The sequence below is a fragment of the Rhinoderma darwinii genome, chromosome 1 (assembly GCF_050947455.1).
Source record: "Rhinoderma darwinii isolate aRhiDar2 chromosome 1, aRhiDar2.hap1, whole genome shotgun sequence".
Lineage (NCBI taxonomy): Eukaryota > Metazoa > Chordata > Amphibia > Anura > Rhinodermatidae > Rhinoderma > Rhinoderma darwinii.
This window is the reverse complement of record NC_134687.1, coordinates 594,120,189-594,147,537: the sequence shown is the minus strand read 5'-3', so window position 1 is coordinate 594,147,537 and position 27,349 is coordinate 594,120,189. Positions and strand designations below refer to the sequence as shown.

At 39.9% G+C, this 27,349-nt stretch overlaps 1 protein-coding gene across 20 annotated transcripts in view; it reads left to right on the top strand.

Annotated features, from left to right (window-relative positions):
* Positions 1 to 27,349, top strand: part of CELF4 (CUGBP Elav-like family member 4) — a 1,056,008-nt gene that overhangs the window by 960,960 nt on the left and 67,699 nt on the right. For 9 of the 20 annotated variants that reach the window (XR_012850895.1, XM_075840567.1, XM_075840583.1 and 6 more), the window contains 4 exons: positions 1,094 to 1,241; positions 7,077 to 7,226; positions 18,337 to 18,402; positions 25,800 to 25,880. Coding sequence is in view for 19 of the 20 variants with exons in the window: in XM_075840567.1 (XP_075696682.1) it covers positions 1,094 to 1,241; positions 7,077 to 7,226; positions 18,337 to 18,402; positions 25,800 to 25,880 (445 nt within the window). In the remaining variant the exon portion in view is untranslated. The remainder of the gene's footprint in view (positions 1 to 1,093; positions 1,242 to 7,076; positions 7,227 to 18,336; positions 18,403 to 25,799; positions 25,881 to 27,349) is intronic. The other 11 variants (XM_075840481.1, XM_075840455.1, XM_075840590.1 and 8 more) reach the window with 3 other exon arrangements.

Sequence of the window (27,349 nt, the reverse complement as noted above, 5' to 3'; positions counted from 1 at the left end):
TAACAGTCTCTATTCTTGTGTCTGCGATTGTCCTCACTTTTTAGACATACCTCTCAGCTTCCTCTGTCATACTATACCAGTAAATTATTTCATTAGTAGGCTAACATGACTCAGAACCACCTACAGTACTACCAGGGGCGTAGGTAATGAGGGCTAGAGGGACATGTGCCCCAGGTAATTGGTGCCAGGAGGGTGTCAACAAGCTCATCTGCCTCAGCCAGGGTTTTAGACACAGGACTAGGGCAGCAAACTGAATAGTTGATTCATGTGAAGGAAACTCTAACTATGACTCTCATTACCCGACATATCATCAGAGCTACCTGTAATGACTGTCCGGTCTCCGGGTAGATGGTCCTCATACAGTCCATAATCCAAGAAATGAGTCCTGATGCCTCCACCAGTCACCAGAAATGGGCCTTCTTCTTCCAGAACTTATATACTTTTGGTTGATTGGTGCAGGTAAAAGGCAATTTGTGACAATGTAACTAGTCAGTGGCCTAAATAGAAGAGTTGGACCCCATATAAAGATTAAAATTGTCCGCCCATTATTGTGTCTGGTTTTTGTTACCACATTCACTCTTTTTCCATGACCCTTGACCAATTTCTAGGTCGCTGGTTTAATAACATTACACTTCATCTAGATATAGCAAAAGGGTTAGAATAAACAGGGCTGGGACGCCTTCTCGCCAAGGGCCCCTTACTAGCCCCATGGCTGCCTCTATGGTAGATACTCCGTCTTGACCAACACATCACGGCTATTGAGATAACTGTTTTGCAGAGCGTGAAAGAAGAAGCTGAGACTTCTGTCTAATACTATAAGACGTTCTATACATCAGTGGTCTCCACCCTGTGGCTCTCCAGATCCACAGGCTGTGAGGCCATGCTGGAAGCTGTAGTTTACCAACAGCTGGAGAGTGACAGGTTGCAGACTACTTTTTTACATACTGTAGCCATAAGGTCCCCAAGTCACGGCCATCACAGATGACATTCGTCTTTGCTCTATTGTGATTTGCTATTTTTTGTGTATTTTTGGGGAGTTGGGGGGGTCCTGCCTGAAACTTTGATTACATTTTCCTTCTTCTCTTTGTTCTAGCAGATGCAGCAACAGGCCGCCATAATGGCTTCCGTAGCACAGGGTGGATACCTGAATCCGATGGCCGCCTTTGCAGCTGCCCAGATGCAACAAATGGCTGCCCTGAACATGAACGGCCTGGCGGCTGCTCCAATGACGCCAACATCAGGTAGGAAGTCAAAATCAATGTGATTCTAAAAAAGCTTCTCATGTTCAATATAAAATCTGCTGCCAAGAGAAGGAAAGTCACCTGTCACATAAACAGATATGAAGGTCTTCACAATGTCACACGTATTTCATGGGCTAAACCAATGCCCACGAGAAAAGGGGCGTCCAGCGTAAAAATACATTGTTAGCACTAATGAAGACATGACCTTATGGATTTTAGGATATGAAAATTTACCTCTGTACAATTTCTTCAATTAGACATAAAAAGTGACAGATTATCAAAAGCTCTGGATTATCAGACAATTGTAAGGGTAGAGAAGCACTACAATAAAATTATATCTGCAATCTGCTGCTATTACTTTGATTTTTAATCTGTGGAAACTTTAAATTTGTAAAGTAAGTATGGTGGGTTTCCATGTTATTTTACAGTAATTTGCTTGAAACAAAAGAAAATATATTAACTATACATTTCACTGGGTACCTGCAAGTAAGAGAAATTAGAAGTAAATAATAGCAACAATTATAGTAGTTATATTCTTGTACATAGGGGGCAGTATTATAGTAGTTATATTCTTATACATAGGGGGCAGTATAATAGTAGTTATATTCTTGTACATAGGGGCAGTATTATAGTAGTTATATTCTTGTACATAGTAGGTAGTATTATAGTAGTTATATTCTTGTACATAGAGGGCAGTATTATAGTAGTTATATTCTTGTACATAGTAGGTAGTATTATAGTAGTTATATTCTTGTACATAGGGAGCAGTATTATAGTAGTTATATTCTTGTACATGGGGAGCAGTATTATAGTAGTTATATTCTTGTACATAGGGGCAATATTATAGTAGTTATATACTTGTACATAGTAGGTAGTATTATAGTAGTTATATTCTTGTACATAGGGAGCAGTATTATAGTAGTTATATTCTTGTACATAGGGGGCAGTATTATAGTAGTTCTATTCTTGTACATAGCAGGCAGTATTATAGTAGTTATATTCTTGTACATAGGAGGCAGTATTATAGTAGTTATATTCTTGTACATAGGGGCAGTATTATAGTAGTTATATTCCTGTACATAGAGACAGTATTATAGTAGTTATATTCTTGTACATAGGAGCAGTATTATAGTAGATATATTCTTGTACATTGGGGGAGGTATTATAGTAGTTATATTCTTGTACATAGGAGGCAGTATTATAGTAGTTATATTCTTGTACATAGGGGGCAGTATTATAGTAGTTATATTGTATATAGGAGGCAGTATTATAGTAGTTATATTCTTGTACATAGGGGCAGTATTATAGTAGTTATATTCTTGTACATAGGAGACAGTATTATAGTAGTTATATTCTTGTATATAGGGGCAGTATTATAGGAGTTATATTCTTGTACATATGGGGCAGTATTAAAGTAGTTATATTCTAGTACATAGGAGCAGTATTATAGTAGTTATATTCTTGTACATAGGTGCAGTATTATAGGAGTTATATTCTTGTACATAGGAAGCAGTATTATAGTAGTTATATTCTTGTATATAGGAGGCAGTATTATAGTAGTTATATTCTTGTACATAGGGGAAGTATTATAGTAGTTATATTCTTGTACATAGGAGGCAGTATTATAGGAGTTATATTCTTGTACATAGGAAGCAGTATTATAGTAGTTATATTCTTGTATATAGGAGGCAGTATTATAGTAGTTATATTCTTGTACATAGGGGCAGTATTATAGTAGTTATATTCTTGTACATAGGAGGTAGTATTATAGTAGTTATATTCTTGTACATAGGGGCAGTATTATAGTAGTTATATTCTTGAATATAGGAAGCAGTATTATAGTAGTTATATTCTTGTACATAGTAGGTAGTATTATAGTAGTTATATTCTTGTACATAGGGGGCAGTATTATAGTAGTTATATTCTTGTACATAGTAGGTAGTATTATAGTAGTTATATTCTTGTACATAGGGAGCAGTATTATAGTAGTTATATTCTTGTACATGGGGAGCAGTATTATAGTAGTTATATTCTTGTACATAGGGGCAATATTATAGTAGTTATATACTTGTACATAGTAGGTAGTATTATAGTAGTTATATTCTTGTACATAGGGAGCAGTATTATAGTAGTTATATTCTTGTACATAGGGGGCAGTATTATAGTAGTTCTATTCTTGTACATAGCAGGCAGTATTATAGTAGTTATATTCTTGTACATAGGAGGCAGTATTATAGTAGTTATATTCTTGTACATAGGGGCAGTATTATAGTAGTTATATTCCTGTACATAGAGACAGTATTATAGTAGTTATATTCTTGTACATAGGAGCAGTATTATAGTAGATATATTCTTGTACATAGGGGGCAGTATTATAGTAGTTATATTCTTATATATAGGGGCAGTATTAAAGTAGTTTTATTCTTGTACATAGAGGGCAGTATTTTAGTAGTTATATTCTTGTACATAGGAGGAAGTATTATAGTAGTTATATTCTTGTACATAGGAGGCAGTATTATAGTAGTTATATTCCTGTACATAGGAGGCAGTATTATAGTACTTATATTATTGTACATAGGGGGCAGTATTATAGTAGTTATATTCTTGTATATAGGGGCAGTATTATAGTAGTTATATTCCTGTACATAGGAGGCAGTATTATAGTAGTTATATTCTTGTACATAGGGGCAGTATTATAGTAGTTATATTCTTGTACATAGGGGCAGAATTATAGTAGTTATATTCCTGTACATAGGAAGCAGTATTATAGTAGTTATATTCTTGTACATAGGGGCAGTATTATAGTAGTTATATTCTTGTATGTAGGAGGCAGTATTATAGTAGTTATATTCTTGCACATAGGGGCAGTATTATAGTAGCTATATTCTTGTACATAGGGGCAGTATTATAGTAGTTATATTCTTGTACATAGAGACAGTATTATAGTAGTTATATTTTAGTTTTACAAAGTTTCTATAACTCATTTTATTCTCCAGGGTTGGACCGTTAAAGTGGCGTAATACAATCCAAATACGGCTGCACTATACAGATGTAGCCAAGTTTATCTTGACTGATAACTTGCTGCAGCGTGATATCCCAAAACAAAACCATTGAAAAAGTTAAATTAAAGTTTCTTGCCACTGTGTATTTAATGCGTTAAAAGTCAAGATAAAGATGACTACATCTGCATATACATATATCCAAGAAAAAGAGACTGGAAGCAGCACTCAGCAAAAAAATGTGAATTTATTCACCCAACACAGCAACGTTTCACTTCCTCCATGGAAGCATTTTCAATTGGATCTTCTGCATATACATATATATATATAATATTTAATGAGTTTTACACAAGTCACATGTTCCCGTCTCCTTTAGGCCGGATTCACACGAGCGTGTTCAGTCTGGGATATGCGGTCCGTATGTCGGCAGTATTTCCCGGACTGAGCACACTGCAGGGAGCCGGGCTCTTATCGTCATCGTTATCTATGATGCTAGGAGTCCCTGCCTCGCTGCGGGACAACTGTCCCGTACTATAATCATGTTTTCAGTACGGGACAGTAGTTCCACGGAGAGGGAGGGACTCCCAGCGTCGTACATAACTATGATGGTCCCGGTCCGGGACTTGCGGCCGACATACGTTCCGTCCTTTACGGACCGAACATGCTCGTGTGAATCCAGCCTTATGCATTTAAACACTCCTCCCCTTTCTTTCTAGTTCTTCAAGTCTATCGCTGTCCAAATATCATTAAGACACGTGGGACGATGGTGACGGCATTTTCTATGCTATACATGAACACATGCTGAAACAGCAACACTTCACATAAAGAAAGAAGCAGCGGCTGAGTGCTTAGTAAGCGAAAACGAGCGAATAAGGCAGTTTCAAATCTTCGCCGCTTTCATCCGATGTACAGCGCAGTCAGGAGCGCACACAAGGAACTGTCACATCAAGGTGCCAGTGTCAGCTCTCATAATAAAAGAGAATCTGTCAACACAAGTGATGGGGAAATTTTCACACCTTTTCTATTTTTTATTTTTTTTCCGTTTTTTTAATGGATGACGGAAAAAGTACATTCGCCTGGGTGTTAATTTTGCCCTCGCACAGCGACTGTCATTGTATTTCCCAGGGAGACGTCAGATCCCTAGAACTTTTGAAATCTCAGTGTATCTAGCTGGAGGGTGAGGGGGAAGGGTGCGGGGGGGGTCTCTAGATGCTAGACAGCGTGACAGCGATGGAGGTGATGGCAGAACAATATGAGCATAATTAGTACTCAATTAACATTGGGTAAACGAAGGCCTAGGGGGTAAAATGATTTGCCTGCAGCATTTTGCATTTTTCTCCTGAATTTTAATTTTGAATATAGTTTAACGTGTGAGGTTCTGGTTGCATTTACTAGGCTTTAAATACACCGGTGTATACATCAGTGATATGTAGATGTAGCAGAGCTGAGTTTGTCACCTTGGGGCAAATTCAACCAGGTGCTGGGTGCTAAGCGGTGTGCCAACAAGTCACTCTGTCTTGGCAGGTTATTTAGATATAAGGCAAAGACATTAAATAGATTTTTGCCGTGGGTAACAGAAAGCCAAGCTACGACTCTGGCTGCACCATTTGTGAATAATGATATTTTTTTGATGAGTTAAAAGGGTTTTCCATTTTTTAATCATTGTAGAATAAAGAGTTCTAATTCCTCACCATTTTTAAGATCTCTGCTTGCTGTTAGTGAATGGGAACATTTTTGTTTCTATTCGTAGGCCGAAAACTTGTATAGACCGTAAGCTCCTTGGACACTAGCATAATGACTTCTGTTCGTAGTGGAAGTCATGACACTGTGACCGATCTTTTTTCTGATGGATCCAAACAGACACTAATGGACCCTATTGACTTTTATGAAGCTAGTCTGTGATCCGGTATTTATTACTGCAAGAATAGCGCTGCAGACTACCAGAAATCTTGATGGACACCTCATCACAGATGTGAACAGACCCGAATACTTCTCACAGCTGAGGGTTTGCTGCAATTGTATTTAGTCTTTGCAATGCTGTCTTTGTATCCACTTTAACCTATTGACGACCACTTGGTAAATGGACTGTATGTGGTCCTGGGCTGTAAACTTTTGATACTGTAAGTCATAGAGACGAAGTTTTGATTGGTGGGGATCCGTTTGCTGGGACCCCTACTGTCGCTGAAACAAAGGTGCAGAAGCGCTCAAGTAAACGCTCTGCGCCTTCGGCTGTGATTTGCACTGAAAACGGGCTTACATAAAACGGTTGTGGCCCCATCTTCAGCCTAATGAGCAGCGCCAATCACAGACGAAGGTGCAGTTCGCTCAGCCGGGCGATTCTTCCTTTTCATTTCAGCGACGGTGGGGGTCTCAGCACTCGGAGGTCCACCAATCAAGACTTCTGATATGTCTCTATGACATATCAAAAGTTATTTTAATGTGCAGACACTACTTAAATACGCACTAGTGTATATATATGGCATGGATTTGCAGCTTCTGACTTAGCAATGGTCTCTTCGGTCTTCTCTTCTTCAGTGTATATTGGGATCAGTGCTATGTACTAAAAAGAGGTAATTTATTGGATCCTTACATTGAAAAATATGGAGTTTAGGTTGAACATCATATATATGGAGACCCTGCACCACTTTTTTTTTAACAGGTGCCACTATGCGTAAGGCAGGTGATGCGTGCCCCCTGTTGGTAAATGTGGTGATCATTGAACAGGGGAGAGTTCTGCAGCAGAATCTGGAGTAACGTACAAATGGCACTGTCATACGTAACCCTGTGTACACAGGTCATTATTGGGGAAGTGACCACTTGCTTTTTGTCTCTGCAGGTGGAAGCACACCGCCAGGAATCACCGCACCATCTGTGCCTAGCATTTCATCACCAATCGGGGTTAATGGATTCACTGGCCTCCCACCCCAGGCCAACGGACAGCCCACTGCAGAAGCTGTGTTTGCCAATGGAATCCACCCCTACCCAGGTATAAAGCTAATAGGTCTTACATATTATAACCAAGGATGGGCACACCAGTTGGGTGACTTTTCCTGTTGGGTGAAAACCAGCCAGTCATCCTGCTTTCCTAGAGTTCTGAATGTCAAATCTGTCTAGCAATTCAGCGATAAATCCTGCAATTTCATATTTCTATATAACTAGGTAAATTTCCATTCAGGGTTGCTGTAAAGCTGGATGACAACCTCGATGTAAGCAGCCATCTGGTTGTCACCCAGCTTTCCCAGAAACTGATACAAACAAGAAAATAATTTATGACTCAAGGACTTATAGTTACTGGGGATTTTTCAATATTAGGTGAATATGATCTTATCTTAGGAAAATTAACAAGAACTAAATAGCTTATTTAAGCTCAGTCAGGAATTTTATGCCGATGACCTTTGTCATCCACTAATGAGAATAATGGAAGGAAACACGGCACTGGGCTATAGGATAACTATGGTCGGGCATATTTGCTTGGCGGCCACTGAATGGCAATGTCGTGCCTTATAGGAATTGATGGCTTTATATAATCAATATGTCAGATTATGGTTGGCCTGGCCAACCATAAAAGACTGCTGGGTTATTCTGGCAATACCACAGCATGGTTTATTCCTATTTACTAACAATATCCTGTAATTTGTCCCTTTCCTGGATTAAACTGGGGTGCATAGAGACAGTCCATGCTGCTGGTACGGGGCCAATAAGTGGCCCTAACTCTGGCTGGCACTACCCCCTTAAGTATGAGGTTTATGACCCTTCACAGAGCTTTACATCAGGGGTAAGGGAGGGCAATAACCATCAGGCCCTCTTGTCCAGGGATGTAAGGTGTGATAGTACCAGCAGGGGGCGATATTTTAATTTCCGCTATAGGATCACCCTATTCTAGCATATGTAGATTCATGTTTGTTACCCACAGGACACCAGTGGCGGATTAAGTAGACCATAGGCCCTGGGCTGTTACCCAAACTTGGGCCCCCCTTTCGCACCGCCACCCTGCTGCGCCGTAACTATTGTTAACACCAACTTTTTGTGCAAGCATTAACAAATGGGTGTTATGATATGTATATAGGATATAGGGCCACACAGCACTCCCCCCTTGTATATGGGGCCACACAACGCTCCCCCCTTGTATATAGGGCCACACAGCGCTCCCCACTTGTATATAGGGCCACATAGCTCTCCCTCCTTGTATATAGGGCCACACAGCTCTCCCCTCCACCCTTGTATATAGTGCACACAGTGCTCCCCCCTTGTATATAGTGCACACAGCGCTCTCCGCTTGTATATAGTGCACACAGTGCTCCCCTCCACCCTTGTATATAGTGCACACAGTGCTCCCCTCCACCCTTGTATATAGTGCACACAGCGCTCCCCCCTTGTATATAGTGCACACAGTGCTCCCCTCCACCCTTGTATATAGTGCACACAGCGCTCCCCCCTTGTATATAGTGCACACAGCGCTTTCCCCTTGTATATAGTGCATCCGCCAGTCGTAACGCATGCACAGATCGTCGTGATGCCGTACGTCATCACGCCGGCCTGTGCAGGGAGTCTTCCCAGTGCCGTATAGGCTGCAGGCCTAACGCGGCCTGCAGCCTATAGTATTAATTTGTATCTGAGTCCTAGGACTTAGATACAAGTGAATGTGGCTGTCGCTAACACCGGAGCACCCTCTGGTGCTAGCGACGCCACCGGGCATGAGGGGGCTCGTATGGTCATGTGCCGTTCGGGCGGCCCTGGGAGCCTTGGGCCCCGGACGGCCGCCCGAACCGCCCTAATGATGATCCGCCACTATCTGTTTCTAAGCCGTGAACAAAAAATATTTAGGCCAAAACTTACCAAAGTCCAAGGACTGAGATTTTTTTATTCAGCAAACACAATGGGAGACTCCAATTATTCCTGGAGTTTTCCTTTAAGTTTTCCTAAAGAGTTGAGTAAGTAAATTACAGCTAGACATCTGTAATCTATTCCACGAGCGCCTGGGATCATCATTCTATTCCATTTGTAACAATCAAACATATTCCATAAAGCAGTCGCTGGAAAGGGAAGGGAAGAAAGATCTAATTTAGCATCTTTAACTCTGAATATTAGAGATTTTAATGAGAGAATTCTCCCCAACTCACTCTTGTGCAGTAATAAATGGAGGTGATTAAGCCGGGTCTTGGCAGCTATAATAGGAGCATTTGTGCTGCGAGTTGAGATAGTTATCAAAATAAAATATCCATCAACTTTATCCCTGGTGCCTGAGCGTCACCACATAGACCGACAGATCAGGAGGGGGAGGGGGATACAATTCATAGTCTCTTTGATGATATATTAATTAAAGGAACAGGAGTAAAACAGAGAAAACAAAGGAAATTCTATCTATCTATCTATCTATCTATCTCATATCTATCTATCTATCTATCTATCTATCTCATATCTATCTATCTATCTATCTATTTTTATTTAGAGACAAGTACAATAAGTGTGAGCTTGGTGAGTGACAGACGGGTACATACGGAGTGAGGGCTTACAATCTACGGGGGAATAATACAGAAAATATGGGTAGACGGTATCTATCATACGGTAGTGTAGTGGGGGCAGAATTATTTGCATTATATATGCATTGCAAAGGGTGAAATACAAATCTGCAACGATTCTGCCATAATTTTAAAATCTGCAGCACGCAGATTTCCTTTCCTTCATTGAAAACCCAATTACATTAATTATATTGTAAATTGTAGCAAATCCGCAACAAATCCTCTACGTCTGCACATGGCCATAAAAAGCTAACATCGTCTTCTCTAGCTCGACACATTGTAGAATAAAAAATATTACATTATTATTATTTCTATTTTAGATTACACATAAAACATTACAGTGTAATAGAAGCAATAGAACAAACAACATAGAATAAATCCTATGAACACAAGAAGTCCTGACCACAGGAGCTTACAATCCATAAACATAAGACCCGAGTGTAATGAAGTTGTCGGTCCGCACCTGTGAGTTCTGTAACTTGTACTGACCTCTGGTGGAGTAAGGAGGTTGTTACAATCCCAGTGACTGAATAGTGGGATGAAGAACAAAGGAAGATACATAGTGTCACTTTATTCTTTCTGGGGTTTTTTTTTAAAATTTGGTTTGACATTTATGCACTATGTTATAATCAAATATGGATGTAGCAGAGCTGAACCTGCAGTGTAATATCAATGTAGGCTATGTTCTGTTGGACGACACACTGATCTCTGCTACATCTGTTGGAAATTCACAGAATCAAGTAAGTTTCCTTTAAAAAATAATTGCACAACATTATGCCTAAAGAATACCGGCATCCCCTCTAAAATCCAAGTCCTTGTGTCATTCTTTTCTGTCAAAATTCCAGTCAGTTAGAGTTAAAACCAAATTGACAGCTTCTATAGTGGCTGCAATCCAGCTTTCCTGGGCTCCTGAATGGCAAAGCTGACATTAATGTTTCCTGCTCATCATCGGATGTATAACTTTGCTATATACAAGCTTGGAAAAGCTGGGTGACAACTCCTGTGCAGGCTCTAATATCGACCATCTTGTTTGTCACCCAGCTTTCCCAGAATCAGATATAACTAAGAAATAACTGAATGGATAGACTGGGCAGAAAAGAATGACCCAATTATGTATGTGTACTAGAGTTTTTTTTTAATATTTGTGGGAAATGCTCTTTAACTTGCACCAAATTGTGTTTTGATTGCAAGGATTTCAGCCTTGTTCACACAGTGCAGATTTGGTGCAGATTTTACATGTATTTTTTTAATCCAAAACCAGGAATAGAACCTAAACAAAAGAAATATGTAAAGGAAGACCTTAGGTCTCATTCACACGTGCGTGTCCGTTTTGCGCACGTAAAAAACCGCAGCATTTTTTCCTGCATTGCAATTCCGTGTGGCATCCGTGTACGGAGCGCGTCTGCGTTTTTTACACACGTATGTCATCTGTATGTCATGCATTTTTTATGTCAGCAAAAAAAACTGAAGGAGTTGAATCACGGACAGCATACGGATGTGCGTCCGTGTGCTGTTTGACTTCAATGGTGCGTGATGCGCAAAAAACGCAGTATAAGACATGCAGTGAGTGTCACGATGAGTGTCACGCATCGGACACACGCTGCGTGAAAAACACAATGTCTGAATGGCCCCATTGAATTGCATATGTCCTTGTTCAAAATCCAACTCCTGTCTCATTAGAGACTCACACTACCTTTCTGTCCGTCCCCCATGCTTTATACCTCAGCTGCACCTGTGCTTCATTAGGGCATAACTATGATCAGTGTGTCTCTAGTCTGACTAAATAGTCTAGTGTAGTCGAAGGTAGTCAGAAATATACCTCCAGTCTAATCTCAGGCTGCTGCTCTGACCCTCCTCCATTCTTTACACTGCAGTTCAGCTTGTACAGATACAAATATAGAAGCGCTTCAGCAAGTTACTAGTCGGAGAGCTGATTTCCTTTACAAAAAGACAGAATAATTAAAATTAAACTACAAGAAACAGTGACAAAAAGAAGATTTTATACAGGGGCTATTGAGACGCAAGAATTTTGGGGTCCTTCCGGTCACTTTAATTGTTCTTAGCGATGTCATACAGAGCAATGACTTGAGAACCGGAGAAATAAAGGAATAATTATCCTGACCCACTTAGCGGGCATGAGGTGTGAAGGTGACCTGGCCAAGGACAGGTCTATGGGTTGTGTATCTCAGCCTGACGCTGGAATGACTGTAGAGCCGAGCTGGTGGCCTCATCCGCAGTTAAATGTGAGCATTAAATCTGGGACCTCTCACCGTTTCCACCCTGATCAGCACTTTCTTTTGGTTATTGTTGTGTGTGAATGCCTAATTAATTACAACAGTCAACGGCGAATTCTTTAATCACGCCATCGGCCGTCCTAATCAATCTTAATAATACGGACGGCGCACTATGGCGCCCATGAATTTTAATCTACATAAATTTTGTAAGCTTGTTCCATGAAATGATACGATTGTGGAGTTAGATTGACTAAAGCATGGACAAAAAAAAATAACCCTCCCTAAATTGGATTGTAGAAGGTAAACTGCGTCTCAGCCGGCGCTTTATTGCCAAACTGGTGACCTTGGCGAAGGCTGGGAGGCTTGTGAAGGTCACTTGTAACAATGCAGATGTGTCCTGTCCATGCTTTCGTTTATTTGTCCTATAAACAGAGGCATTGCATTAAATTCTGCGTAAAATCGTCGGTACCCACGCGTTTCGAGGCACATTTCTTATTCAGGTTAAAATACATAGCTTGTTGAAATGAATGTCACATAGGAATATATTACACCGAGCAGAAATGGGGGCTCGCTTGACCTACATCACGTCCTTGAAGCCGACGGAGTTGGTCAGGGACTTGTCTTTCATTTTTTTGATTGCTTGTTCGATGCTCTTTGTGCATTCCTTGGAGAAATTAAGGAAATGTGTATTTTTCAGACTATGCAAATTAAGACCTGCTCCTCAATAATTGTTAAGACAAAGTTTCCAGCACTTGGCAGAAGGGTTGACTTAAAGTACATGGTACAGTATTTCTCCCCAAAATGAAAAATATCCCCCAGTAAATATAAGTTCTTGAGTCGTCGTCACTGTTACTATTCTACGCAACAATTTTATGTAGGGTCAAAACCAATAAAGAGGCTCTCATAGGTGGTTGTCATCCAGCTTTCCCAGATTCCTGAAGGGCAAATCTGCTTAGTTACGTTAAAATTAGGCAATGGGTGGAGTATACTTACATAACTAGACAGATTTGCCATTGAGAACTCTGGGAAAACAGGATTACATTCGCTGTGACAGTTGTATAGTGGTGCTGTATAGTCCCAATCATTTTCACAGCTGAGGGTTTGTTACAATTGTATCCAGTCAATAATATCATCTATGAGCTAAACAGCATGGACTGTAGGCTGATACATTTTACCTGCACTGAAACATTGTAACAAACTTTTAAAGACTATGTACACCTTTCACAGCGACTTATTTTTAATTTTTTTTAATAAAAATGTCTATCAGTTATTTTTACTTTTTGAGATACAGCTGCTTTGTATCCTTTATACAGAGCAGCTGTATCTAGCACTGAGATGTTAATCCGTCAGGTAAGCGGGACTGACGGGTTCAGTGTCAGCGGGTCCTGCGTGTCTCTGACACCCTGGATCCACCTGTAATCTATCACATCTAAGTTATGACCTTACATGTGATCGGTAATAGCTCGATCCTGCATGTCAGGGGCCCGCAGGACCCGCTGTCACAGAGCCCGTCAGTGCCGCTTACCTGACAGATACAGGATACAAAGCAGCTGTATCTTAAAAAGTAAACATTATTTTTTAATAGGGACTAATTACAAAGTTGCACCAAACACACTGATAGACATTTTTATATATAAAAAAAATAATAATAATAATAATAAAATTGTAGGTCTACATAACCTTTAAGACTCGAGAGAGATTTGTGCTACTGATGTAATTAGTTCACAATTGGATACAATTGTAACGAACACTTAGCTGTGAGAAGCATTAGGTCTGTACTTGTATTCAGCCTCTGGATATGAATAAGAGTTGTCCTATTCACTGAAAGGAAGCAGTGATCTTGCAAATGATGACAAGGATTTGAAACGCAAAGTATATTATAAAGTAGAAGAACTTTTCATTTTGCAGTGATTTATAAAGGGGTTGTCTAGGATTAGAAAATCCTGGCTGCTTTCTTCTAAAAACAGCGCCACACCTGTCCATGGGTTGTGTCTGGTATTGCAGCTCAGCTCCATTGATTTAAATGAGATCTAATATGCAATACCACACACAACCTGAGGACAGGTGTGGTGCTGTTTTTGGAAGACCTGCTACAGAGTCCTCCAAAGCAACAAACAGTTACTCCAGGGGACCCAGTGCATTACATGAATGGCCTTTTTATTTCAATGGACATTATGTAATACTTTATTATCTCTGCTACTGGGACCCCTGGTGATGGTTTGCAGCACCAGACCCCCCACCTCCTACTTTCGGACGATCTCTTTTAATTAAATTTCATTGTAAAATTCACAGGACAAATGCCCATCATTACATGTGTTGACGGAGACCTCTCCCTTTTCTGCTTCTTGTCAGTTTGGAGAACTCCGCAGAAGCCATCATTTCACCACAATATCATTTATGTAGTTACTTCATGTTGGATAATGTTTCTCCTCCTCTCCGAGCAGATGACATCTGTAACCAATGATCCAATAAGTGTTTCTATTACTTGACATATGTTCATCATTACAAGCAGGATGCATAATATGCCGATCTATATATAGATACTATGTTTCGCCTTTTCCATACATCACTTCAAAGATAAGTGTTTATTTGTTGTTGAACCCAGTCTGAGGATTAAATCAGCTCCATTTTCAAGGGCATTTAATGGAATCAGTTCCCTTATGAAGAATCTTGTCAATATGTTACAACTGTCTTTGCCCCTTTTATTACCTCTCCCAATAATGTGTCATTTATGTCTGTATTTGTGCCATGTGGAATACGTCTCCCTCTCGGCGGCGGCATATTACAGCGTGAAATATAACCCTGTGAAATTTCATGGGCAACGATAAGCCATAACCGCATTATTTTTACTGTGAAATATATTATGGATGATTTAAAGTGGAACTAACAACAAAAATGATTTTTAAACTCCATGTAAAAGGTATATAGTCCATACCTTGACGAAAAAAAGTCCCTGGTTTCGACCTAAATCCCGGTGTCTTTTTTTTCTTCCTTCCTTAGGGTCTCATATATAGATCATTGTGGATAATCTTCTCCATTGGCTTCCAAAAGTGTCTGCTTGGCTCCTAAATTTGTAATAGAATCTGTCCTATCTATTATTTTGTGTATTAGTGCTTTGCAGTGTCTATGGTGGTGTTTAGTAAGCTGTGTTGTATGACAATTCGTGTTTGAAATTTCCATGTTTTTGTAACTCATGTACTTCAAATATTGAGAGATACATTGTAATATGCTGTTTATATGAGTGAAAGGTACAAATGGGTAAGATATACTCGGATTTGTAACATTATTGGAATTTATAGTCTTTATTTTTAATGGGCAGCCATACAGTACTGAATATACTGAGAGCATAGCATACCAGTCAGGGCTGGCATCAGGTTGGAGGATGCCCTGTACAGTACCTTCTACTACCCCCCCCCCTCATATAGTGTACAAATAACCATACTATACATTGTCTTATTATCAACACCATACAGCAGGGATAGGCAAACTTTTTTGTATGGTGTGCCAAAAAAAACAATGAAGAAGTACTCGGTGTGCCGTGCAAACATGAGTCATATAAGACAAACTGTTACCACATATAGGACGTAAATTAATTGATCAGTAAATTAAACTTACATTTCAGTGTGACGCTTGTCACTGACTTTTTTCTTCCAAAGATGATCTATCTGTGGTGCAGACGAAGCTACTGAACACCAGCTGGGGGGTTGCACATAGGAGAGACTGCGGCTATTGAACACCAGCTAAGCGGAACTGCACACACGAGAGACTGCAGCTACTGAACACCAGCTTGGGGTGTGCACATAAGAGTGACCCCAGCTACAGAACACCAGATTTGGTAGTGGAGAAAGGCGAGACCGCTGCTACTGAACACTAGCTTGGAGGGGTGCACATAGGAGAGACCACACTACTGAACACAAGCTAGGCAGAACTGCACATAGGAGAGACCGTGGCTACTGAACACCAGCTTGGAGGGGGTGCACATAGGAGAGACCACACTACTGAACACAAGCTAGGCAGAACTGCACATAGGAGAGACCGTGGCTACTGAACACCAGCTTGGAGGGGGTGCACATAGGAGATACCACACTACTGAACACCAGTTTGCGGGGGTGCACATAGGAGAGCAGCAAACTTTTGCTAACTTTTTCTTTTACAGAGCAGTAACTGAACTGTCCTTGCGGCGTTGATCACCAAGAGAGAGCAGCGCTTCATTATGCGCTTGGGGACGCTGAACACCAGGAGAGCGAGCAGTGCTGCATTGTGTTCTTACCAAGTGTTCAGCAGTGACAAACACAATGAAGCATTGCTCTCTCTCCTGGTGAAAGTGCTGCCAGTCGCATAATGAAGCACCTCTCTCTCTCTCTCTCTCTCTCTCTCTCTCTCTCTCTCTCTCTCTCTCTCCCTGTCTTAAGTGCTGCCAAGCACACAACGACGCTGGTCACCGGGAGAGGGAATTGTGTCTGCAAACCATGCCCAAACAACCGGCTGTGGCACCAGTGCCACAAGTTCCTGACCTCTGCGATACAGTATAGTGTCCAAAAACAATACCATGCATAAGTCAAATAAGACTTCCATACAGTTGCCTATATTAAAATTCTATACAGTGCAGCAACAAGCAGACATTACGAAAATAACATACTGTACTAATATTAAGTAGTAATGCCGCACAATGCCCAAGTAAATGCCACCACTCGAATAATACCACATTACAGTGACCAAATAACAGCTCCATATATAAAGTAATCTAATAATAATGCTATACCATTTGTTTTAAGATACTTAGTAGTCTAAATACTCGTGTGTTGGTGGCACCACTTTTAAGCAGGAACTGGTGATGCGTCCTGTGTGCCCGTACAGATCGCACAACCCTAAGGCCAGTCCTGATGCCAGTTGATCTAGTCCTGCAAAAAATCTATTTGTGTACTGTACACAGATGAAGGAGGGGATCCAGGGGCTGCCAGATGCCCACAACTGGTATACGATGATTAACTGCTGGATGTTCGAGTCATTTGATGGTCCAGGTTCTCCAGTATCCAACTACAAATTATGTGATATCTATGAATGTCTATGCATTGATGAACTTATGGTTTGTAGAGTTATTTAATTGCCTCCAATACTCTAAATTTGCTTTCGGTGGATTCCTACCTGTTGAGTCAAACCTATGGCTGCTGATCCTACAGATTGCTTTGTCCAAGACATTCCCCGCTCTATGATTGGGCTCCGCATTGAGTTATACCTAGGAATTTGTCAATGCTATGATTGTCGGTAGCTTGGTTGTGCCATGTAATTGTCTTAAATCTCCAAATTTGGTTTAGGTTGAGTCATATGCAGTGATCATCTTTAGGTTGTTCAAGCCAAGTGAGTGTCTGGCTGCATGTGAAGTAAAATCAGGTTGTTCAAGCAATGCGATTATCCACAATCTCTATATTGGCTGTTGGTACCTAGCTATATGTATATGTTATGATTGTCGATAGGTTCTAGCCCTGTGGCTGTCACAGTTCTCTTCATTGGTTATATGGTGGGTTACATCAACGGATATGTCTGTGCTATGATTGTCTGTGGATTGGTCTAGTCACTCTCTAAATTGGCTGTAGGTTGAATCATGTCTGTAAATATATCTATACTATGACTATCTGCAGGTAATTTTAGTCCCATGTTTGTTCCATTCCTCTATGTTGGGTTATACCTATGAATACATCTATGAGATGATTTTGTGAAAATTGGTTGAGTGTTACAATCCTTTAAGGAGTTATAGATTTAGGCTTGTGAGTATTACAGTGTTGACTACAGTTGATCTCCATGCCGTGGTACCTATGGGAGGCTTTACAGATTGGGTTGGCTCATCAATTCCAACACTCTATTGGACTAAACCTAGTATTCTTTCTATTTCATATGGTTAATTGAAATAACATAGTAAAATAAGGCAATAAACACACCAGCCACCATGGCACACACCATTGGAACAGTCCACTGTGATAAGACTTATGCTCTCAGTATAACCAGCACATCTCCACTTGGTAGCTGCCGGACATCACCACCTTACATTGCAGAACTCTAACTATCTTGGACATTTGTTACTTTTTTTTTATTTTTCACGCTTCCCACCTATAAACCCTTTTTGTTATTAGTTTCACTTTATGGAAAGCAAAGTATAGTATGTGTCGAAAAGTCCTGAGTATAGTCCCTCACATATTATGAATGGCTAGTCTTCCACATATATTCTTATGGAAATATCTGTGTACGTGAAGTTTTTGAAATTAATGTGTTGTATTTAATCTTGTATGTATCTTCAAAAAGTTATGGGGCTTTTTTATTAATTCTTGGTTCTTCTTTGATTTTACAGCACAGAGCCCCACCGCGGCAGATCCATTGCAGCAAGCCTATGCCGGAGTGCAGCAGTACGCAGGTCGTTAGTATTAACACTTTCTCCTAATAAATCCTAATATTGACCTACTGATGTATTTATGTGATAGACCATGTTGATAGATGAATGTACACATGTTGTCATATATGACTTTAAGAGTTCCATTATGACTAGAAAACAAGCATACAATGAACCTGTGCAAAAACTGAGCTAAGTCTCGATCTTTGAGATTTGGCTTTTGAGTTTCTCAAGAGACCATCCATTTTTTTTCATTCAGAATTCTAAAGCACATGCAGTTTCGAAAGGTGAAACCCAAAGAGCCAACATTTCAGAGCAAATGTAAAAAAAAAAAATCAAGTGTCTTCCAAAATGTTCATTTAGATATATGTAAAGCAGGACTATCTCCCGAAAACACGTCTTTATCCCCTCCATCTCTAGAACAAATGCTATCAGGTAGACCTTGGCTTCTACTGGCCATATGAATAGGGAATCGCTAAGATTTTCTCTAAGAGTCTTTATCATGTTTTTGAGACTTCTTGGAGCTATTGTGAGGAGCACACTTGTATCATTTTTATAGTGCCTTGGATTTTGTTACATTTTTAGAAATGCACCTCAGGCCTGATGTGACCTCTGAGAACACTTTTCCAAAAAGAACAAAATTTCTAGTATCCAACCCAATATTTTTTCCATCATCAAGCTTGTTAGACACCTTATAACCCCTCGACTTCATTGGAGCTCTACTTTCTATTGGCGCATATTACAGTGAGGTCTGTTAATATCTATACTTTTATCTTGAGCAATATTCATATTTTCACACCGAAGAAGAATGAAGATGATTAATATTTTATTCACACGCCAATATATATTTAGCTCATTAAAGTTGGAATTCTTCAAGCATCATTGCCTCGGTAATTCAGAAGTGAATGGAGTCATTTTACCAAGTTATTCAATAAGGCATCAGAGTCTTCAGGCCAATACAGGAGAATTTAATTAGTTACAAAACCTTTAATTTTTTACCTATAATGCTGCTCATAGACATTATTTTTGCCATTGGATGCCAACAATTTCAGTGGGATTTGCCAACAATTCAATGTCTGTGGAGCCTGATAGATCCCACATAGGTTGGACTGGATGAACTTTTCGCATACTATATAATTGGCAGAAGTATCAGGTTGCTTACTAATCTCCTGAACTCTATTTAACCTCTTCAGGACTGAGCCTGTTTTGGCCTTGTGGATGCAGCCGATTTTTTCAAATCTGACAATGTGTCACTTTATGTGGTAATAACTTGTGAATGCTTTTACCTAGCCAAGCAATTCCGAGATTGTTTTCTCGTGACATACTGTACTTTATGTTAGTGGAAAAATGTGATCAATAAGTTCAGTATTTGTTTGTGAAAAACACCAAACTTTGGAGAAAATTTGCAAAAATTAGCATTTTTCTAAATTTTAATTTATCTGCTTGTAAAACAGATAGCAATACCACACAAAATAGTTACTAATTAATATTTCCCATATGTCTACTTTATGTTGCCATCATTTTTTGAGCATACTTTTTTTTTTCTGGGACGTTACAAGGCTTAGAACTTTAGCAGCAATTTCTCAAATTTTCAAGAAAATTTCCAAAACCTATTTTTATAGGTACCAGTTCATCTCTGAAGTAGCTTTGAGAGCCTTATATATATTAGAAACCCCCATAAGTCACCCAATTTTAAAAACTGCACCCCTCAAAGTTTTCAAAACCGCATTTAGAAAGTTTCTTAACCCTTTAGGTGTTTCACAGGAATTAAAGCAAAGTAGAGGGGAAATTTACAAATGTCTTTTTTTTTTTGTCAGAAAATCCATTTGAGAAACACAACTCAATATTTATTGCCCAGAGTCTGCAGTTTTTAGAAATATCCCACATGTGGCTCTAGCGTGATAATGGACTGAAACACCGGCCTCAGAAGCAAAGGAGCACCTAGTGGATTTTGGGGCCTTCTTTTTATTAGAATATATTTTAGGCACCATATCAGGTTTGAAGAGGTCTTGTGGGGCCAAGATAGTGGAAACACCCCCAAAAAGACACCATTTGGCAAACTACACCCCTCTAAGGGAATTTATCAAGGGGTATAGTGAGCATTTTAACTCCACAGGTTTTTTGCTAAATTTAGTGGAATTCATCCGTAAAAATTAAAATCTAAATCTTTTCCAATACAATTTAGAAATTATCAATTTTTACAAGGAATAAAGAAGAAAAAGCACCCCAAGATTTGTAAAGCAATTTCTCCTGATTATGGCAATACCTCATATGTGGTAATAAACGGCTGTTTGGACACACGGCAGGGCTCAGAAGGGAAGGAGCACTATTTGGCCTTTGGAGCTCAAGTTTGCTGGATTGGTTTTGTCGTGTCATGTCGCATTTGCAACGCCCCTGAGGGACTAAAACAGTGGACACGCCCAAGAAGTGACCCCATTTTGGAAACTACAGCCCTAAAAAGAATTTATCTAGGGGTATAGTGAGCATTTTGATCCCATGGGTTTTTGTTGCTGAATTTAGTATAATTAGGCCGTGAAAACTTCTATTGTGTTTTATTCTTTTTTTTTTTTACGGCGTTCCCCGTGCATTATAAATTACATATTTAATCTATTCTGGGGGTCGATGCGATTACGGCGATACCAAATGTATATAGGTTTTTTATGTTTTACGGTGTTTGCACGATAAAATCACGGTTTTAAAAAAAATATTTAGTTTTTGTGTCGCCATATTCTAAGAGCCACAACTTTTTATTTTTCCATCAAGAAAGTTGTGTGAGGGCTTTTTTTTTGTGGAACAAACTGTAGTTTTTATTGGTACCATTTTTGGGTACATGAGACTTTTTGATCCCTATTTATTAAATATTTTGGGAGCAGAAGTGACTAATAATAGTGATTCTGGTATAGTTTTTTAATTCTTATTTTTTTTATGGCGGTCACCGTGCGGGATAAATTACATTATATTTTTATAGTTCAGGCCGTTACGGACGCGGCGATACCAATTATGCATAGTTTATTTTTTCTAATAAAGAGTTTTATAAGGGAAAAAGGGCGATTTTTCATTTGATTATTTTTACATTTTACTTTTGTACATTGTTTTGGAACTTTTTTTTACTTTTTTGTTTTTTTTTAGTCCCACTAGGGACTTGAAGAGCCAATTGTTGGATCGTTGTTATAATACCCTGCAATACTTATGTATTGCAGGGTATTATACCAGTCAGTTTCACACTGACAGGGGGCATATTAGGCAGGACCTAATCGCCTTCCATAGATGGCTGACTGGAAGCCTTTGTTAGGCTTCCGGTTGCCATAGCAACAATCAGCCCCAGAATCGCATAGCGGGGTGTCGATATTGTTATAGTAACTTAAATGCGGCGGTCGCTATTGACTGCCGCATTTAAGGGGTTAATCGGTTCGGATCACCGCTGTGATCCGATCCGATGTTTTCCCCCAGTACTCAAGCTGCTAGTAGCAGCCCGTACTGGGAGATGCCGGGCTGTGGGGAGCGCCTGTGTGCTCTGTTAGGAGCACACGTAGATTAACGGGCTGCAGGCACAAGGACCAGTGCTGCAGCCTGTTAATCTACGTTGGGTGGTTGGGAAGGGGTTAATGGTAATGTACAGTTCAGAATTATTTTTTTATATATCCTATTAGGGAATTCTGTTAATAGAGGTGGGTCCCCTGTTCAGTACCCCCATCTCTTGGCCAGCGTGGAGAGCAGTAACCTAGAGCATCTCTCGCTCTGGAGGACCTGTCCCGTCCTGTATTACACAGACAACCCATTGATGTGAATGGACACTGTGTAATGATTAATTTCCCTTGAGGTGGCGCTGCAGCTAATTAAAGCACTTACTGTTAGGTTTCCCCACAGATTACAGATGACCACTGGGGGCCCAGCAGGGGGAAACTTTGTGATAAACTTATTACCAAGGGACCCTTCTAAACTAGCAGAGATTGTCCAAAGTGGAGAACCCCTTTAAACAGCATGTACATTTGGTAAAGCCTTAAATGCTTGTTTATAGGGGTGTTAAGGCTGATAGCTGTTTGTTAAATGACGACTTACCATGGACTGGTCCTTTAGTAACCAATAATGGCCATTGACAGGGTGATGTCTGAACTTTCCTAATGGTTGGTGAAACATCTTCCTTCCTTAGGCCTCATGCACACAACGGGCCGCAAAACCGCGGATCCGTTGTGATCCATTAAACCGCAAAAAAACCTTTGTTTTGCATCCGTGATCCACGGATCCACAACAAACAAAAAAATTATTTCCCCAGTGGTGTGAACCCGCAAATCTGGACCACAAAATGATTTGTCCTGAGTTTATGCTGTCCAGATTTCGGCCCCAGAACTGATCCCTAAAAACCAGGGTCGTGAGCTTGGGGCCATAGAAATGAATGAGTCCGCAATTTATCTTCAAAAATGCGATCGTGTCCATGACGCCTTAAGACCCCAATCAGTGAACTAAATCCATCCGTTTACAATAAGAAAAAAAGAAAGAATGTTACTCAGCCTAAAACAAGGATTTTCTAAGATGTCTACTGTAAACGGCAACGATCAGCCGATGAACAAGCAAACGCTCGTTCATCGGCTGATCTGTTCGTTTATGCAGCAAGAAATATTATCTTATTATGTGCTGCCAACATGATGGAAATGTATGGGGACAAGCGATCGGAGTGACGATCGCACGACCCCATACATAACCGATCATTGCTGAAAGGAGCAAAAGAGCGCAGATCAACAAGCTGTCTCGCTGATCGGCGCTCATTTTCACGGCCGTAATAGGACCTTAAAATACATATCCTCAGTAGCACAATTGTCTTCTGCCTGTCTTGGAAAAGTCTTGAGACCTACATCAATATAATAACATACAGTAAGCCTAAATCTCGATGCAATCACTGACTGTCATCTATTTATTTCTAGTGTTCACCTTTCATATTAAGAGAGTAATTCAATAAAATGTAAAGCCTTTACGTAGAGTTCAAAAAGTCTTTGTCAATCTCAGTAAGGTCACCGGTTACCTTGCCTCTAATCAACTTACCCCAGTAGAGAGGGCAAGTCCTGCCCTGCACCTACCTGACCTTAAATTAACAGGATTTTTCTGTCTTAAATAAGTGAAGGTTGTAGAAAGATCCCTCATATTGTTGTATTGTATACGCTGAATGCAAATTGTCTTCATTCTATGATATTTTTTAATAATATTTGTTATTAAAGATGCATAGGTATGTAAGATGTATGTTTTATTTGTGTTTCAGTTTTTAATTTTCCATATATAATCAATATTTTCCTACCTAAATCTGAGTCGGGCACTGTAGGTAAATTCCTTTCGTAAGGTAATAGGTTAACGCCCCAAAGGGTGACACCTGTTGTCTGGGCCCTAAATGTGCATAGATTGGCTGCCACTTCCATTGCTCCGCACAGGCTTCATTGATCAGCACTCACAGTCACATTCCAGCTAAGCTCCGCCCAAAGTGGAGAAGTCTTACATATCATGGTTGTAAATGATGCATCATTGAACTTAGCTAAAAGCATAAAAATATGATATTTATACATTTGAATTCTGCAAATTCCCATCCTATTGTGTTTGTCTTCCTCCATAGGTATTAATAATGTAAAATGATGCAATGACTCGATTTGTGTTTTAAGGGGATTGCTCACTTTAGACAAACCATTTCTGTAGGGCATATTGAGTTGAAGAGTGGGCAAAGCTAGAGTAGAAAAGTGTTAAAGAGGACCTGTCACCTCTCCTGACATGTCTGTTTCTAGTAAATACTTGTTTTCTACATTAAATAACGATTCTGGAGCATCTTTACTTAGAACTCTGTTATTCCTTCTAGAAATGTATGAATATATTGACAGCTGGGTGTTATTAGCTGGGGGTGTGTCTCTACACAGTCTGACACTGTCCAATCAGGGCTGACAGAGTGAGAAAGTGTAGAGACACGCCCCTTTGACAAGGGGAATGGTATCACCCTGTTGTCAATAAATTCATACATTTCTAGGAGGTATAACAGAGGAAAGGCACAACACAGAGTTCTAAGATAAGATGCTCCAGAATTGTGATTATATGGGGAATTCAAATAGTCACTAAAACAGACATGTCAGGAGAGGTGACAGGTCCCCTTTAACAATATCAATTCTAGCTCTGGAGGACCACCTGCATCTATTCACTACATTGATGACCTGTAGATTTTAATGGGAACTGAGTAATACTTTACTTTCACTGAAGCAATAACCTCTCATGATGGTAATAGCTGACCACAGGGGGTAATAGTTGACCACAGGGGGTCTTAGCAGCAGAACACCATACGATCATCTAACCACTGAGGGACAATCTTGCATCTGAGTGAGGTGTTACATGCACTTCTCGAAACTAGCCACAATCCTGCTGCTCTTCCCATAAGTAAGAGCAAGATTCTAGAATTCTACCGTCACTGATATCTACCAAGGGAGGTCATGGGTTAACTTACTAATAAACCTAATCACACAAATAATCTGTCTTTTCCGCAAGCACTAGGCACACAACTATCAGGAGAGATTTCGCTTCTATACCATGAGATAAAGTGTAAAATAAAAATCATTGAGAAATTAAAATACAGGTTGGTAATCAATAAAGAACAATATCATAAGTGTTATTAATGTAGCGTTCCATGCCCACAAACATTTATAGATGTGCATTTTGTAATGCCATAAACATTGCACTAATAAAAATTGAACGGATACCCAGCTGGCAGAGCAAGCGTCAATCTGAACAGCAGAGGGCAGCAGAGATAATGCATTTCTACTGTACATAAGGATCACAACTGTGGTTCCAAATTCACAAATAATTGGATAAAAAACAAAGGGTAACGGAGTGCTGCCGTACAAAAATTGCCATTAAGACCTGTATTGAGCATGATTATAATCTGTCACCATGCATAATCTATTCTTGTGGCTTTCATAGGAATCAAGCAGATTGGATTTAGCAAATCTTGATGAGTGTGGAATGGCACATAAATATAGCAATTTGTATCCATTATTTCTTCGTACACAAGCCTTAAATATACATTATTACGATTCTTGCTATGTCAGCTCAGGGAACATACTGTACCATTACTTTTCAGAGCACTTACTTTCCGTACAATATAATTGGCACGTAGGTGAACCAGAATAGAAAAACTGCAAATACCAGTATAATGTAGAAAGAGAAGGAAAGTGTCAGATCTGACAACATCAGGCTTTTGAATAAGAGATTTCTTTAGTACCGCAGCCTATGAAAGTATTGCCTTTGGCATCGCAACGTGTTCCGCAATTTCATGCAACATACTGTAACCAACAATTATAACCCATTGGGTCAGAAAGCCCAGTAACATTTTAGACCTTTTACAGTGGGAATGAATAGAAGGTTAATAGAGTCTTGCTGACTTCTCTTTCTTGTTTCCTTAATAGCTGCTTATCCTGCTGCCTATGGACAGATCAGTCAAGCTTTTCCACAGCCACCTCCAATGATCCCACAGCAACAGAGAGAAGGTGAGTCCATTACATGCTACAAGTCGCCACTGGTTAAAAATAAAGTGTTTCCTTACATACATTAACTAATTGTATCAGTCTATCAATGAGATCCCTCCCTTCCATAGCCTGAAAGACTTGTAATTGCCCTCCCAGGGGCAAACAAGAAGCATGCTATGGTATGATCAGGCTTACAGGGTAGCTACCTATAGATGGTGCTAAAGAGACAGTATTCTTCTATCTGGAGGAGAGCTATTTTGCATATTTTTTTCCCAGAGCGCATTGCCCCAAAGACTCCGCAAGGAGAATCAGCACCTTCCGAGAGTCTGTACATACGACATCTCACACAACCAACCAGAACACTACTTTGTACTGATGGGGAGCAACAACTCAGATGCAGTGCTGTCTACAGATGGTGTCTCTGGTTTGGCTAATAAAATGGGTGAGAAATTGACTTCCAGATAGCCACCTATAGGCGGCATTACAGAGATAGATTTCTTCCTTCTGTAGAAAAGCTATAGTATTTTGCATACCTATCGTATGGTGAAAGAGTTAAATTTGTTTAAAGTTATGTACAGATTTTATATGCATAAGCCAAGAAGCACTATCATGTAACATAACACAAAAGCAGGGCCACATCAGTGCCAGTTGAGAATTTGTGATAATAAGCAAGTGACAGTCTATGTCACCTGCTTATTATCTGAAGAAAAAGGATTCAGGTGCCATGCAAGCTCACCCAATGCATGTTGGCAGAATGTATCAACCACATGCTACATTTGTGTTATTATAGGAAAGATGAAGGTAACTAGATGTAAAGAATTCCAGATATTGAGGAGTGTGCCTTACATCCTATCAAGTCTCCTAAAACATATAGGAACCACCCATATGTGGATCACGGAGCCACATTTTATGTAGATGTTCTTGGCAATTGATGGCTATTTTCTAATTAAAGGGTAACTAAACTTTGAGCGTTGTGCTGCTTCGTTTCTGATCAGATTTCCTCTGAGCGGTGTACGGGCTCAATAGAATCTAGAGTCCATACACCGCTTTCTAAGCCGATCAGAAACAAAGCAGCTCAGCACTCACCCGAGCGCTTCTGCGCTTCATTTTAGCAATCGGTGGGGTCCCAGGGCTCGGACTCCTACTGATCAAAACTTCTGACATGTCAAACGTTTTTTAAAAGTTTATTTACACTTTAAGACTTCTTGCAGTCTCTGCTATAATGCACGTGCTTTAGACTCTGATGGTTTACCATCATTTATCTACTTCTCAAATGTAGTTCAGAAAGTTTGCAGAAATATTGCACAGTGAGGATCCCAAAGACTGAGAGATAGACCTTAAAATAGCCAAGTTCTTTACCATTAGACTTTAGGGGCCACTTAGGAACCATTTGGACTTTTTTGAGTGGCCTAAAACTATCATAATTAACATCAATAGAAAACAACCCAAAAAGTTAGGGGTTAATAGCATATTTCGAGGCTTTTTTTCAT